Source organism: Podarcis liolepis, assembly GCF_965112155.1.
Source record: "Podarcis liolepis genome assembly, chromosome: 14".
Classification (NCBI taxonomy): Eukaryota; Metazoa; Chordata; class Lepidosauria; order Squamata; family Lacertidae; genus Podarcis; species Podarcis liolepis.
The window spans coordinates 51,463,288-51,476,956 of NC_139569.1; the positions used below are offsets into that span (position 1 = coordinate 51,463,288).

The 13,669-nt window shown below is 44.7% G+C and overlaps 1 protein-coding gene across 2 annotated transcripts in view; it reads right to left on the reverse strand.

Moving 5' to 3' along the window:
* Nucleotides 1-13,669, reverse strand: part of ENTREP2 (endosomal transmembrane epsin interactor 2) — a 190,445-nt gene that overhangs the window by 14,079 nt on the left and 162,697 nt on the right. For both annotated transcript variants that reach the window (XM_083475764.1, XM_083475763.1), the window contains exon 5: nt 1,273-1,380. In XM_083475764.1, coding sequence (XP_083331890.1) covers nt 1,273-1,380 — 108 coding nt within the window. The remainder of the gene's footprint in view (nt 1-1,272; nt 1,381-13,669) is intronic.

Genomic DNA, 13,669 nt, shown 5'->3' on the forward strand with positions numbered 1-13,669 from the left:
TGATCCAAAGGAAAATAAGGGGGTGGAGAAAGGACGAAAAAAGAAAAAGAGGTAGAGATAGAGAGATTTTTAAAAAGTTGGCTCCTTTAGCCTTGCACAGCCTCCCACGGCTGGAGAGGCGCGCACGGCTAAAGAGGAAGCCCGGGCAGCGAGCGGGATGGATCGCGCTCGCTGCCCGGGCTTCCTCTTTAGCCTTGCACAGCCTCCCACGACTGGAGAGATTGCGCAAGGCTTTTCTAGAGGAGGGAGAAGGGACTGACTGGCCGCGTCAGTCCCTTCTCCCTCCTGGGGAAAAGCCCGCAAGATTGTGTGTGGCTCTTGGGGGCTTTTCCCGCTTGCCTCCCCCCCCTGCATTTGCTCCATAGGACGCACAGACTTTCCCCCTTAGTTTTTAAGATGGAAAAATTGCGTCCTATGGTGCAAAAAATACGGTATTTATTTGTTCAGTGCAGTTCTTTGGAGAATCTTAGAATCTATTATTCTAAGATGAGCCCTGCTGACTGAAGGAGACTGGGGGCTGCCTGGAGGAGGTATCCTACCTTAGCTGGGGAACTGGAGCTGGCAGTCTGGACTTCCCCCACCCCTGCAGGCCAAAATGCCAGGTGGGCACAACAGAGCCAAAAAAGCCCCATGGGCCAAATGAGGAGGCTGGTGAGTCATTTGCCATGAGGGCTGAGACTGATGGAAGTTGTGAGTCCAGGAACATCTGGAGAGAACCAGGTTGGGGACAGCTGGATTACATAAGAGGAAATGGGAGCTATGAATACAGAATAGCAGCATTCAACAGTTTCTAAGAGATCAAATGCTGAATCACAGCTCAGCTGACGAGATCATCTGGAGGAGCATCGTTTGTCATTCCCCAGGCTCATTTGACATTGGCCCCGTCACGAAGAATGCTCTGCCAATAGAGATTCAGTACGTTTCCTCTCTGCCAGCTTTTAAATGCCAGCTGATAACTTTTCCATTGCTCCAGGCCTATGCGCCAATTAAGAATACAGCCTTCCATGATGGTAAATTGATGTCTGTTTTTAACTTATTTTATATGGTTTCCATTATAGTTTTATTGCTGTTAACTTTGGTGTTTTTTATGACATAGTGGTAAACAAACAAACAAACAAACAAACAAACAAACAAACAAACAAACACAAAGTCCCTGAAAAGAGAATCTGGACTTGCCCCTTGGTGAGCCCCTTCAATATTGCATGGATACACCAAGGCAAGGGGGAAGAGATAGACGCATAACTGCACATTCTCTTGCTGGAATTCACTTACCATTTGCAGAATGTCAGAGGAGACCATCTGCATGCAGCACATCGCAGTGGCCAGAGCACAGACAATAGTGGAGATGATATTGAGAGCACAGACGCTAAACAACAGGTCCTGCAAGGGGGAGACAGAGAGAGAGAGAGAGAGAGAGAGAGAGAGAGAGAGAGAGAGAGAGAGAATGTCACTCCTTATCAAAGCAAGACAGACGATGGGCGCTAAAAACATTTCCAGCAGATTGGATAATAAATGCTGTCAATGGTTATCTGCTTGATGTGGATCTTTATTAGGCCTGTCCAATTTACACTGCACATAACCCTTTCATTCCTCAGAAACAAATGTGGGACCAACCCGTAGGAAAAACAAGTATAAAGCTCCTAAAAAAGGAAAATGCATCTGTTTGTACTGCGGCCACAAAAGCATTCCAGCAGCAACTCTTATTACAGTCTTTCTTATTTCTTATTAGTCAATGAAATTCTGCAAGCATAATTCTGCAACATTCCTGGCTACAATTTGATTTCCTATGGACACACACTTCCCTGGTGTGTGTGTGTGAGCCAGATAAATCTGAAAGCAGCCATCCCTTAATTGAAATTGCTTTGGAAGGCAATAACTGTCTGCAAAGTGGGGAAAAATATTGTAAATTTAGCTGTGATTCCTGCATTGTAGGAGGTTGGCTAGATGGACTAGAACTCTACAGTTCTGTGATTCTGTGAAACAGCTACATTCAAAGGTGTGAAGGGGAGCCACGGAATGCTCACAACCAGTCTTTCGTTGCCATGTGTGGTTTTCCTGTCCGCATGCTGGAGAAGCACCCTTGAGGCTTTTTCTAATTATATCAACTCTCCTGCAATAAAAAACCCCAAAAGATTCTTGGGGCATCTTTAACACTAACAAATTTATTTGGGCATAGGCTCATTCTTGGGCAGGGAGATAGCCAACATGCATAATGGGCTCTACACCCATCAGGCTTCCAGATTCCCTTTTTCAGAATAGCAGATGCCTTTGACAGAGGACAAATGCTCAGAGACCACAGCTCAGTGGTAGAGCCCATACTTTGAATGCACAAGACCCCTAGGTTCAACCCCAGATACCTCCAGTTACAAGGATCACAGGAGGCGGGGGGGGGGAGACCCTTCTCTGCCTGAGCCCTTGCCAAGCTGCCGTCAGTCGGAGCAAACGGTACTGAGCTCACTGGACCTGAAAGTAACTTCATAAAGTCAACTTGTTTTTGAAACTGGAGGGCATTTCAGAAGCAGCTGACTCACACTTGAGAACATACATAGGATAGCACAGGAAGCTATTAGTCCATCTAGCTCAGTACTGTCTACTCTGACTGGCAGTGGCTCTCCAGGGTCTTGGACCTTCCCAACCCTACCTGGGGCAGCTTCCTTCATCTCTCAAAAAGTCACTTATATTTCAACTTTAGATAAAGTGCAAATGTATTTAAATTTAAGCAGTCTAGTAATTGGTTCAATAACAGATTATTAGTCAACCCCCACCCCCTAAAAAAGGTTGACAACTCCTTCCTAACTTGGAACTGCCATCTTCCCTCCAGTGTGAGACAATGCCGATTCTTTAATTTTTTTGGTCATCACCCCTCAATTTGAAAAGATTTGACTGATACTTCTCAATTTTGCACCTGATGATGAACAGTGGTGTCCTGAAAGGGTTTCCCCTGCTCTGATTTCAGTGATGCATACAAAAGACTAAGCGGTCAAAGCACCAGGTATATAATTTTAGAGGAAATACTAAAAAATGTTCTGTTAATGCAACACCTCAACAGAAAAAGAGGCCTCAGTGGAATTCAAGCCTTTGTCTCAAAGACAGGTGCAGTTTCTTATGTCTTGTTTAGTGGAATAACTTCCACACTCGGCCGATGAATTGTTGGCTTGGCGAACTTACAGGTGTGGGCAAGAAGGCTGTTTTCTTCATTCACCTGGAGGCTGCTGGCATTTGAATACAGGGAGCTCCAAACTGACAGGTAGCAGGTTCAGTCCAGAAAAATGGGTCATCCGGGTTCCAGACATCAAAGAGGATGCAATGAGACTGAGTGAGTCTTCTATGGCCCAGTTTTTAGAAGTCTAGTTTCTTGCTAAGCAATTTATGAATCATATCCATAAAAAACAATAAAATCAAAACACAGTTCTGAAGACCTCCCACCTTGTTGCTCCATCAGCCAGGCATTCATTCCCTGCTCACCTGCCTCACACACCTGAAGCTACCCCAAAAGAGCTGTGTGTGAAAAGTCTTATTGGGCACTGCGTCCCTCCCGCTGCCCCTCTCATGGTCATCCCCTGTGTCAGCTGGGAAGGCAACAGAAATGCAGCTCCCAAGACACTGAGGAGAACAAGTAGTTCAGCTTACAAAGCACTGATCCCGTTCCAGTTTCATGCCACCTACCCGCCTGTGTGCAGAAAATCTATGGCATTAATGAAATGCAGAATGGAAGCAGCAAGTGAAAATATGGGTGGCATTAAATCAACTGTAAATTTGTTTCCATGTAAGTAAAGGAAGGAAGGATTTTTAAAATCCATGAGCATCTTCTTGGCTCCTGTATCTTCCCTGAATGGTGATTTCTAATCATATATTAGGATCTTGTGCATGTGCTGCTTGTACAGAAAACTCAAGAAGGAGGAGAAAATTGCAGCTCCCCATTCTCAGGTGGAGAATGTGGTGGCTTGATGGAGAGAGGCAGAAACCTTTGGAGCACTTACCATTTGGCTCTTCTTTGAATGGCCCACTGTGGGTAAATCCCAATGTTAGTACTACTCAGAGTAAAACCACTGAAATTAATGGGCACATTAGAGTCCATTCGATTCCCTGAGTTTTCTTTTAGGATGAAGGAATAATGAACCCCACTGCACTCAAAATTATGAAATTAGGCTGATTGGTTTTGGTGGGTCTACTGTGTAGGATTTAGTTGTTGCATTTATAAATGTTCTTAGCTGCTTTGAGGACTCCAGTTAAATAGCAGAATATAAGTATAGGGTGGTGGTGGAGGAAAACCCATGGAGTTGTATTCAGTGTTAGTCACACTCAGAGTTGACCCATGGGCATGGTTAATAGAGGTCCATGGATTCGAATGGGCTTGCATCTGAGTAAAAGTTGGTTGGGCACCACCCAATGGTTTCTTGATGTGGGGGAAAGTCTTATTTCTCCCCGTTTTTGTGGAATTTCCTCAACTCCATAGGTTTTCTTCACCAAAATGTCCCAGATTGATGTTTTGTCATGCTATCTCATCATCCTAAGGGTTTTTTGTGGGGAAAGGATTCTGGTCCACATTTTCATCAAAATACTGATATCTGAAATAACAGACTGCTCCCCTTCCCCCATCTTCTTTTTCCCATTTTCAGAATTAATCTGGGGCCACCCACCCACAGCATAATTATAAAATTGCTCCCATACTTATTTTACAGGACTTGTGGGGATATAACTTGATATATTACACCCCTGGCATGCAAACTGAATCACCCTCTATAGCTGCCACTGTCCCTAATTAAAGACCGCTACTCCTAAAGTTAAGTGGCGCAAGACGAAGAAGAGAAACATTTGGAAAATTAAAGACATAAATTACGTTTTCTCTTAACCTTTTTCTCCTCCTCCTCCTCCTCTCATTGACATATCTTAATTAACATCCATCTCTTTTTCAAGTGCTTGAAAGGAGGACAAGGGAACTGGAAATGATGCTTTGTTTCAAGAGTGCAGCAGTCCACCATGTAAAACAAAACAAATCACAAACCTAGACCAGTGCAGCCCTTTAATTCAGTAACACAAAACCCCCACCACAGACCACTGGGAACATGCCTCACACACAGGTGTGCTCTGTTCCAAGCACAACACATTTCTGTGTCCAGAAAAACAGCACTTTCTATCTGTATATATTAGTCACCCTTATCTACTATATATTTTGGAAAATGATTTGTCCTTTTGTTCTCCATGTGTTAAGATTCCCGAGGTGGGATAAGCAGTTTTCACTGACTTTGGGCAACCAGCCGCCATTTTGAATCAAGATGGCAGTCCAAAACATTGCTGTGGTGTGACCATTTTTTGATGTGACAGATCCAAACTGTACCAATTAGGATGCCTCTGAAGATATTGTAACCCCATTTGGTAGGACATTGCCAAATTTGGTATGACAAGCCCAACCTGCACCAGTTGGGATGCCTCTGGCCAACTCTGCATGAGGCTTCCCAAGGGGGAGGTTGAGATCTCCATTTACCTTTAGACTCCAAGCACTATGTGGGATCAAGATGGCAGACCAAATAAAGCATAATTAAACATCAGAATGCACCCCATTTATTCACATTAATCACAATTTATGAAGTTATGCATGGCAAGGGGGAAGTGGAGAAAGCTTTTCTCTTTCTCTCTCAACACTGGAACTCATGGACATACAATGAAGTTGAATGTTTGAAGATTTAGGACAGATAAAATAAAGTACTTCTTCACACAGCATGTGGCTAAACTATGGAAGTTACTCTCCCACTCTCCCAGAAGGCAGGGATGGCCACCAATTTGGATGCCTTTAAAAGATAATAAGACAAATTAATGGAGGAGAGGGCTGTCAATGGCCCCCGGCCACAAGAGCTATGCTCAACCTCCAGAGTCGTAGGCAGCCCTGCTTTGAATGCCAGTTGCTGGAAGCCACGGGGGGGGGGGGGCTCTTGTGCTTGGGTCCTGCTGGCTGGTTCCCCACAGGCATCTAGTTGGCCACCGTTTTGATTCATTTGTTGTATTTATTGTACTATTATTGCTTTGATTCATTTGATCCTTGTTATATCCTTATTTTGTATGTGTGTGTGTTCTGTATGAGGAAGGGTTTATTTATTTGTCAATCCTTCACTATTCTCATGAGGTGCTTTGAGCTCAACTCGGTTGTTGGAAAAGTGGCATGCCAATATCAAATGAACAATCAAATTTCATTCTGGCTCTGTCTGTTTGTATTACATAAAAGGACCCATTTGGCTGAAAGGTGGTCCAGACGTTCTATTGACCAATAAATACCGTAAATAAAGCACTCTCACATTTCTTTCTTGCCTGGCCCTCCTCTGCTCCCTCTTCACCAGCAGATACTTGGGAGTGGGGGGGGGGCACAATGCTTAAAATATCAATACAGTGGTACCTTAGTTTACAAACTTAATCCATTCTGGAAGTCCGTTCTTAAACCAAAGTGTTCTTAAACCAAGGCGTGTTTTCCCATAGAAAGTAATGGAAAATGGAAACAAAATGGAAAGGATTGGCATAGATCCACATGTGGTTGTAAGAGCGATGGTAGCAAGAGATGTGCGGCAGGAAGGGAAAGCGGAGCGGGGGTGGAGGGCGGTGGCGGCGGACGAGCACGAGGAGGAAGAGGAGGAGGAGCACTTTCTTGGAAAGCTTTGGAGGCACTAAAAATGTGCCACCGCGCTGGTTCCGTGCATGCGGAGGTCTCTCTCTCTCTGCCTTTCTCCTCCCCCCAACACACCCCTCGGCACACCATCCCTGGGTGAAGGGGGGAAAGTAGGCAAGGGTGGAGCAGGGGGAGAACACTGCAGCAGAGCTGAGAGAACGTCCCCCTTCTCCACTTCCGGGTGTCGCCAGTCCGGCACGGGGCGGGGGGGAGTTGCACTCCTGCAATCCAGCTGGCGGGCAGCTTCCCTCCCTTGCGGCTGCGGGAAATGCCGTGATGACCCCCTTCTCCACTGCCGGGCAACGGAAGTGTGGCACTCAAAACGGAAGTGCACCCCAAACGGAGTATGTTCGGATTCCAAAAAAAGTTCGCTAACCAGAACACCTTCTTCCGGTTTTGAAGTGTTCATGTTCCAAATAGTTCGTGAACTAGGCTGTTGGTAGACCGAGGTACCACTGTATGCAGTTGCTACAATTATTCTCAGGGGTTCTGAAAGGGAAGGGCAGCATCTTATATTTGCAGTCTTATGAAAGCCTTGCTGGGAGGATGCCTGGAATCCAAGAGTGAGCATAATTCTTCCAATGAAGAGAAAATCCTGGGGCAAAGACATTGATAAGGTGATGGCTCCTCATAAATCTACCTTTTAAAAATAAATCAGGCAGGTAAAAGGGTCCCCCAGGAAGAACTTTGTTCTGCATGAATGAAAGACACCAAAGTAGCTGCAAACAATTGAATTCTATCCAGCCCTCCAGGTCTAACCCCAAAATCTCAGCCTTGTCTCTTGACTTTCCTAACATACAGAGCAGAAGGTTTAAAAAGCGGTCTGTTTTGTTCTTTGGTTTGGATTGTGGCAGGGACCGGGAATCTGTGAACCTGCAGATATTGCTGGATTCTCAGCTCCAACAGCCCTAGCCTGCATGCCCAAGGGTATCAGAGATGATGGGAGACAGCACTGAGCATCATTTGGAGTCCCTCAGGTTCCCCATCACTGGATTACAGGGCTAGAGTCATGGGACGTGTCAAACCAAATCCACAAGACCCTGGAAACCCATCTGGATCATGTAAACAGATTTTGTCGCTCCTCAGCTGCCTTTGGCACCTAACTGCAGCCCCCACCAGCCCCCGTCAGCAGGACTATTCTGGCTGGGATCATGGGAGTCGGTAGTCTAAAACAGCTGGGGGGCTCCAGGCTGGTGAAGGCTGTTGTGCAACATGACGGGTGTCAGGATGCCGCAACCTTTGGCAAGGGTGTGATAACAGCGCCTCTGCTAAACAGCCATCACAAGATAAAGCATGGGTAGGCAAACTAAGACCCGGGGGTCGGATCCGGCCCAATTGACTTCTCAATCTGGCCCGCGGACGGTCCGGGAATCAGCATGTTTTTACATGAGTAGAATGTGTCCTTTTATTTAAAATGCATCATAGAATCATAGAATCATAGAGTTGGAAGAGACCCCAAGGGCCATCGAGTCCAACCCCCTGCCAAGCAGGAAACCCCATCAGAGCACTCCTGACATATGGTTGTCAAGCCTCTGCTTAAAGACCTCCAAAGCAGGAGACTCCACCACACTCCTGGGCAGCAAATTCCACTGTCAAACAGCTCTTACTGTCAGGAAGTTCTTCCTAATGTTTAGGTGGAATCTTCTTTCTTGTAGTTTGGATCCATTGCTCCGTGTCTGGAGCAGCAGAAAACAACCTTTCTCCCTCCTCTATGTGACATCCTTTTATATATTTGAACATGGCTATCATATCACCCCTTAACCTCCTCTTCTCCAGGCTAAACATGCCCAGCTCCCTTAACCGTTCTTCATAAGGCATCGTTTCCAGGCCTTTGACCATTTTGGTTGCCCTCCTCTGGACACGCTCCAGTTTGTCAGTGTCCTTCTTGAACTGTGGTGCCCAGAACTGGACACAGTACTCCAGGTGAGGTCTGACCAGAGCAGAATACAGTGGCACTATTACTTGCCTTGATCTAGATGCTAGACTCCTATTGATGAGGCCCAGAATTGCATTGGCTTTTTTAGCTGCCGCGTCACACTGTTGGCTCATGTCAAGTTTGTGGTCAACCAAGACTCCTAGATCCTTTTCACATGTACTGCTCTCAAGCCAGGTGTCCCCCATCTTGTATTTGTGCCTCTCATTTTTGTTGCCCAAGTGCAATACTTTACATTTCTCCCTGTTAAAATTCATCTTGTTTGTTTTGGCCCAGTTCTCTAATCTGTCAAGGTCGTTTTGAACTGTGATCCTGTCCTCTGGGGTGTTAGCCACCCCTCCCAGTTTGGTGTCATCTGCAAATTTGATCAGGATGCCCTTGAGTCCATCATCCAAGTTGTTGATAAAGATGTTGAATAAGACCGGGCCCAAGACAGAACCCTGTGGCACCCCACTAGTCACTCTTCTCCAGGATGAAGAGGAACCATTGATGAGCACCCTTTGGGTTCGGTCAGTCAGCCAGTTACAAATCCACTGAGTGGTAGCATAGTCAAGACCGCATTTTACCAGCTTCTTTACAAGAATATCATGGGGCACCTTGTCAAATGCCTAGGCTACATCCACTGCGTTCCCTTCATCTACCAGGCTTGTAATTCTGTCAAAAAACGAGATCAGGTTAGTCTGACATGACTTATTTTTCAGAAATCCATGCTGACTATTGGTGATCACAGCATTTCTTTCTAGGTGCTCACAGACTGTTTGCTTAATGATCTGCTCCAGAATCTTCCCTGGTATTGATGTCAGACTGACTGGGCGGTAATTATTTGGGTCCTCTCTTTTCCCCTTTTTGAAAATAGGGACAACATTTGACCTCCTCCAGTCTGCCGGGACTTCGCCTGTTCTCCAGGAATTCTCAAAGATGACTGCCAGTGGTTCTGAGATCACATCCGCCAGTTCTTTTAATACTCTTGGATGCAGTTCATCTGGCCCTGGAGACTTGAATACATCTAAACTAGCCAAGTATTCTTGTACTATCTCCTTAGTTATTCTGGGCTGTGTTTCCTTTGCTGAATCATTTGCTCCAAATTCTTCAGGTCGGGCATTGTTTTCTTTATCGGAGAAGACTGAGGCAAAGAAGGCATTGAGGAGTTCAGCCCTTTCTGTGTCCCCTGTTTGCATTTCACCATCTTCTCCTCTGAGTGACCCCACTGTTTCTTTGTTCTTCCTTTTGCTATGGACATACCCATAAAAGCCTTTTTTGTTGCTTTTAACCTCTCTAGCCAGCATGAGTTCATTCTGTGCTTTAGCTTTTCTGACTTTGTGTCTACACGTGCTGGCTATTTGTTTGAATTCCTCTTTGGTGGTTTCCCCCCTTTTCCATTTTTTTGTACACATCCTTTTTAAATCTTAACTCAGTTAAAAGTTCTTTAGATAGCCACCCTGGCTTCTTTAGGCACCTTCCATGTTTCCGTCTCATTGGTATTGCCTGACGTTGTGCTTTTACTATCTCCCTCTTAACAAACTCCCAGCCATCATGAACTCCCTTTCCTTTTAGTATTCCTGTCCATGGGATCTCACACAGCACTTCCCTAAGTTTTATGAAGTTGGCATCTCTGGGTTATTTGTGGGGCATAGGAATTCGTTCATTTCCCCTAAAAAAATACAGTCTGCCCCCCCCCAAGGTCTGAGGGACAGTGGACCGGCCCCCTGCTGAAAGTTTGATGACCCCAGAGATAAAACAATCAAGGCCAACTGAGACAGGAGATAACCTTTTCTGAGCATCTTCCCCCATCCCAGTCTAGTTAAGCAAACAGATTTACCGTATTTTTCTCTCTATAAGACGCACTAGACCACAAGACACACCTAGTTTTTGGAGGAGGAAAACAAGAAAAAAAAATCTGAATCTCAGAAGCCAGAACCGCAAGAGGGATCACTGCACAGTGAAAGCAGCAATCCCTCTTGATGTTCTGGCTTCTGGAATAGCTGCGCAGCCTGCATTCGCTCCATAAGACGCGCACACATTTCCCCTTACTTTTTAGGAGGGAAAAAGTGAGTCTTATAGAGCAAAAAATACGGTAAATCTGTCAAAAATTGATTGATTGAGTTTATATCCCACCTTTCTCCCAGGGAGTTCTAGGTGGCTTCCATAGTTCTTCCATAGTAGGCTAGGCTGAGAGGCAGTGACTGGCCCAAGGCCACCCAGGGAGCTTCACGGCCAAGTGGGAATTTGAACCCTGCTCTCCCAGGTCCTAGTCTGACACTCTGACCACCTTACCCTGCTGGCTCTACAACATGCGGTTATATCTCTCATGTTCAATGCTGAATGTCTCAGTGCTGTCAGAAGAATAAGAATGCTGGCTGATTTTTGGGGATTCTATGTCAACTTGTTTTTAACAGCAGTTTTTAATCAGTATTTTTAAATGAGTTTTAAAATACAGTTTTCTGTAAACCACTTGGAGGTTTTTTTGAATAAGTGGTATACAAATCTTGTGTCAGAAATAGATAATCTACCACCTCCACTGATCCCACAAGACACGGTTTGCCACAGTCGTGGAAAGGCCATTTGAGGCACTGGCCAAGTGCTGCCGTCCGCCTCTGCTGAGTCCCTCCCCGTCTCCAGGGCTCTGTGCAGAAGGAACCCAAGAACGGAATGCTACAAAAAGGAAGCTAAAATTAGCAGGAAACTCTGAGAGGTTCAATGCTTTGGAGAAGGGCCTTAGTAAACTGTGATTTCAAAATCCCAAAGACCTATTTTGCAGCCTTGGAAACTTGAACAGACAAAAGTTACCAGGTTTCCTTTTGTTTTTTGTTTTTGCAATGCTGCATTCCATCAAGTGCAGCCTGTGGTTAATCCAAATCCAATCACACCATAACAATTTATCTGCAGAAAAATGACAGCCTAATACTGTGTGTCTCCCCCCTTTTTCACAGTCCTGAAACCTGTTCCCGTTTAAAAACATAAGTACATGCACAAAGACACTGCCAGCTTTTCTGGGCATCTAACATCGAACCTGATCATTCAAAACATGTTTACTTCTCTCCAAAGCAATACCTTTTAAGACTTCAGTGGATGAACTTCCTCTATAATCTCAGGAAATTACAGTAATTTGCAAACATCCTTTTCCTTCTGACAGCATTTCTTTACCAGGTCCTTAAATGGTGTGTGTGTGTGTGTGTGTGTGTGTGTGTGTGTGTGTGTGTGTGTGTGTATGTTTAGAAATACTGGTGCCACTTTATAAATATTCGGGAAACGCTCATGTTTATATCCAAAGGTCAGTTTTTTTCAAATTACAGGCCCTGGCTTCTAATGGCAAATGCACCCCCCAGTGAATCTTTGTTTCCAATTTATACATCAATGTTGTGATTGAAATGTGCACTTTGAGAGTCTGTTTTGCAAAAGGGCAGGCTGGAGGGAAGAGCCCAAGCTCGGTGGCAGGGAGGTTTCTGTGCCTGCAGCGCAGTCCCAGGCTCAGTCCCCCAGGGCATCTCCCGAGAGGGCTGAGAAAGACTTCCTGGCTGAAAGCCTGCAGAGCTGCCATTCAGTGTAGACAATGGTTCAATGAACCAATGGTCTGGCTTGGTATAAGACAGTTATTCCGGCATTCTGTACTTCTCTCGTCAGAGGAAGAGCCTCAGCTCACTGGAAGAGGACTTGTTTTGCATGCCAGAGGTTACATAAGGGGTTGTGCGGTTGTGCAATTTCTTCACCCCTGGGGAAGTTTGATTCTTGGCACCTATGATTGCAGGTATAGCAGACTTTTCCATTCCTACGTCTCAAGGTGGGAAATGCAGAATTTGCCCTAAAATGATGGCATTGTTTTAGCTGCACATCACTATTTGCTCAAACTTTAGGAGATATCCATATGATACTGTGCCTAAGTATCTAACGGTTATCTTTTGCCTGTGTTTTTCTCCAGCATGCCTTCTATCGCCAGCCTTCCCAGTAGCAAAGCTAAAGTTCCACCCCAGGCGCATTATGGCTCCTTTTCAGTGTGGCTATTGTGCAGGGTATCCTGCTTGCAACTAACTGGGTGCCTTTGTCCTGGCTCTTATGGGCTGCATTTTGAGCATCTGCTCCACATCTGCCAACCTTGAATGGAGAGACATCATGGGCAGCAACAAACCTGGCATTGCAGGGATTGGGATCTGGGGTGCCTGTTCTATGTGTAGAATTACAATGAAGAAAATCAACATTATATGCATACCATTAAATGATGAGGAGTCCCTACCCTCTGAAATTATCCTTGCCCAGGACTTGATGCCATTGGCCTCAATTGCTAATGCGGTGACCTTTTTTTTTTTTTTTTTGTATTGCCTATGTAACATCTTTGTGCCTGGAAAACACGATGATTTCATTGCTACCTTCTTTTCCATTGGAGCAATGGTGGATGTGGCAGCAGGTACATATGTACTTATTTCAGGCATGAAAATCCCCAAACTCGGTTCCATGGGTGACTCCGAGTCAACTCCCTGGGATAGTTTATTGTTGTACATTGTTTCTAAATTTATTGTTGTACATTGTTTTAATTGTCTGTTTTAACCATATTTGCACATCAGTTTCTAATGCTGTGAGTGCCCTCTATTTTAGAGGCTTCTACTTCTACTGCAGCCTCTTAAAGTTGTTTTAACTGTGAGTCTTTTAGTTCTTATGCTTTTAACAGTTGTTTTAACTGTGTGTTTTTATTTGTTTTTAGTTCTTATCTGTTTTAATTATCAGTTTTTATCCATCCATTATCCATGTTTAATCTTGTATTTTATTCAGATGTTTTATCCTATGCTTGTTTCTTTGTCCTTATTTGCGCTAACAATTATCGGTTAAAAAAAAAAAATCCTAACTGCTATTTTATTTATATGTTGTTGTTGTTTGTTTTTTTATTTGTTTTTTATCCTGGTCTGCAACCGTAATAAAGTTCATTCATTCATTCATGTACTTATTTCCATTTTGTGGAATCTGCATTCTATATTAACAAACAAAGGAATTCAGCTTTCTGAGGTTTTGGGAGTGCCTCCCATTCCAACAGAACAACGTGTTGGAATTTCTATCTACGTGGGGTTTATTGCTGCAGCTTCACAGCTCTTAAG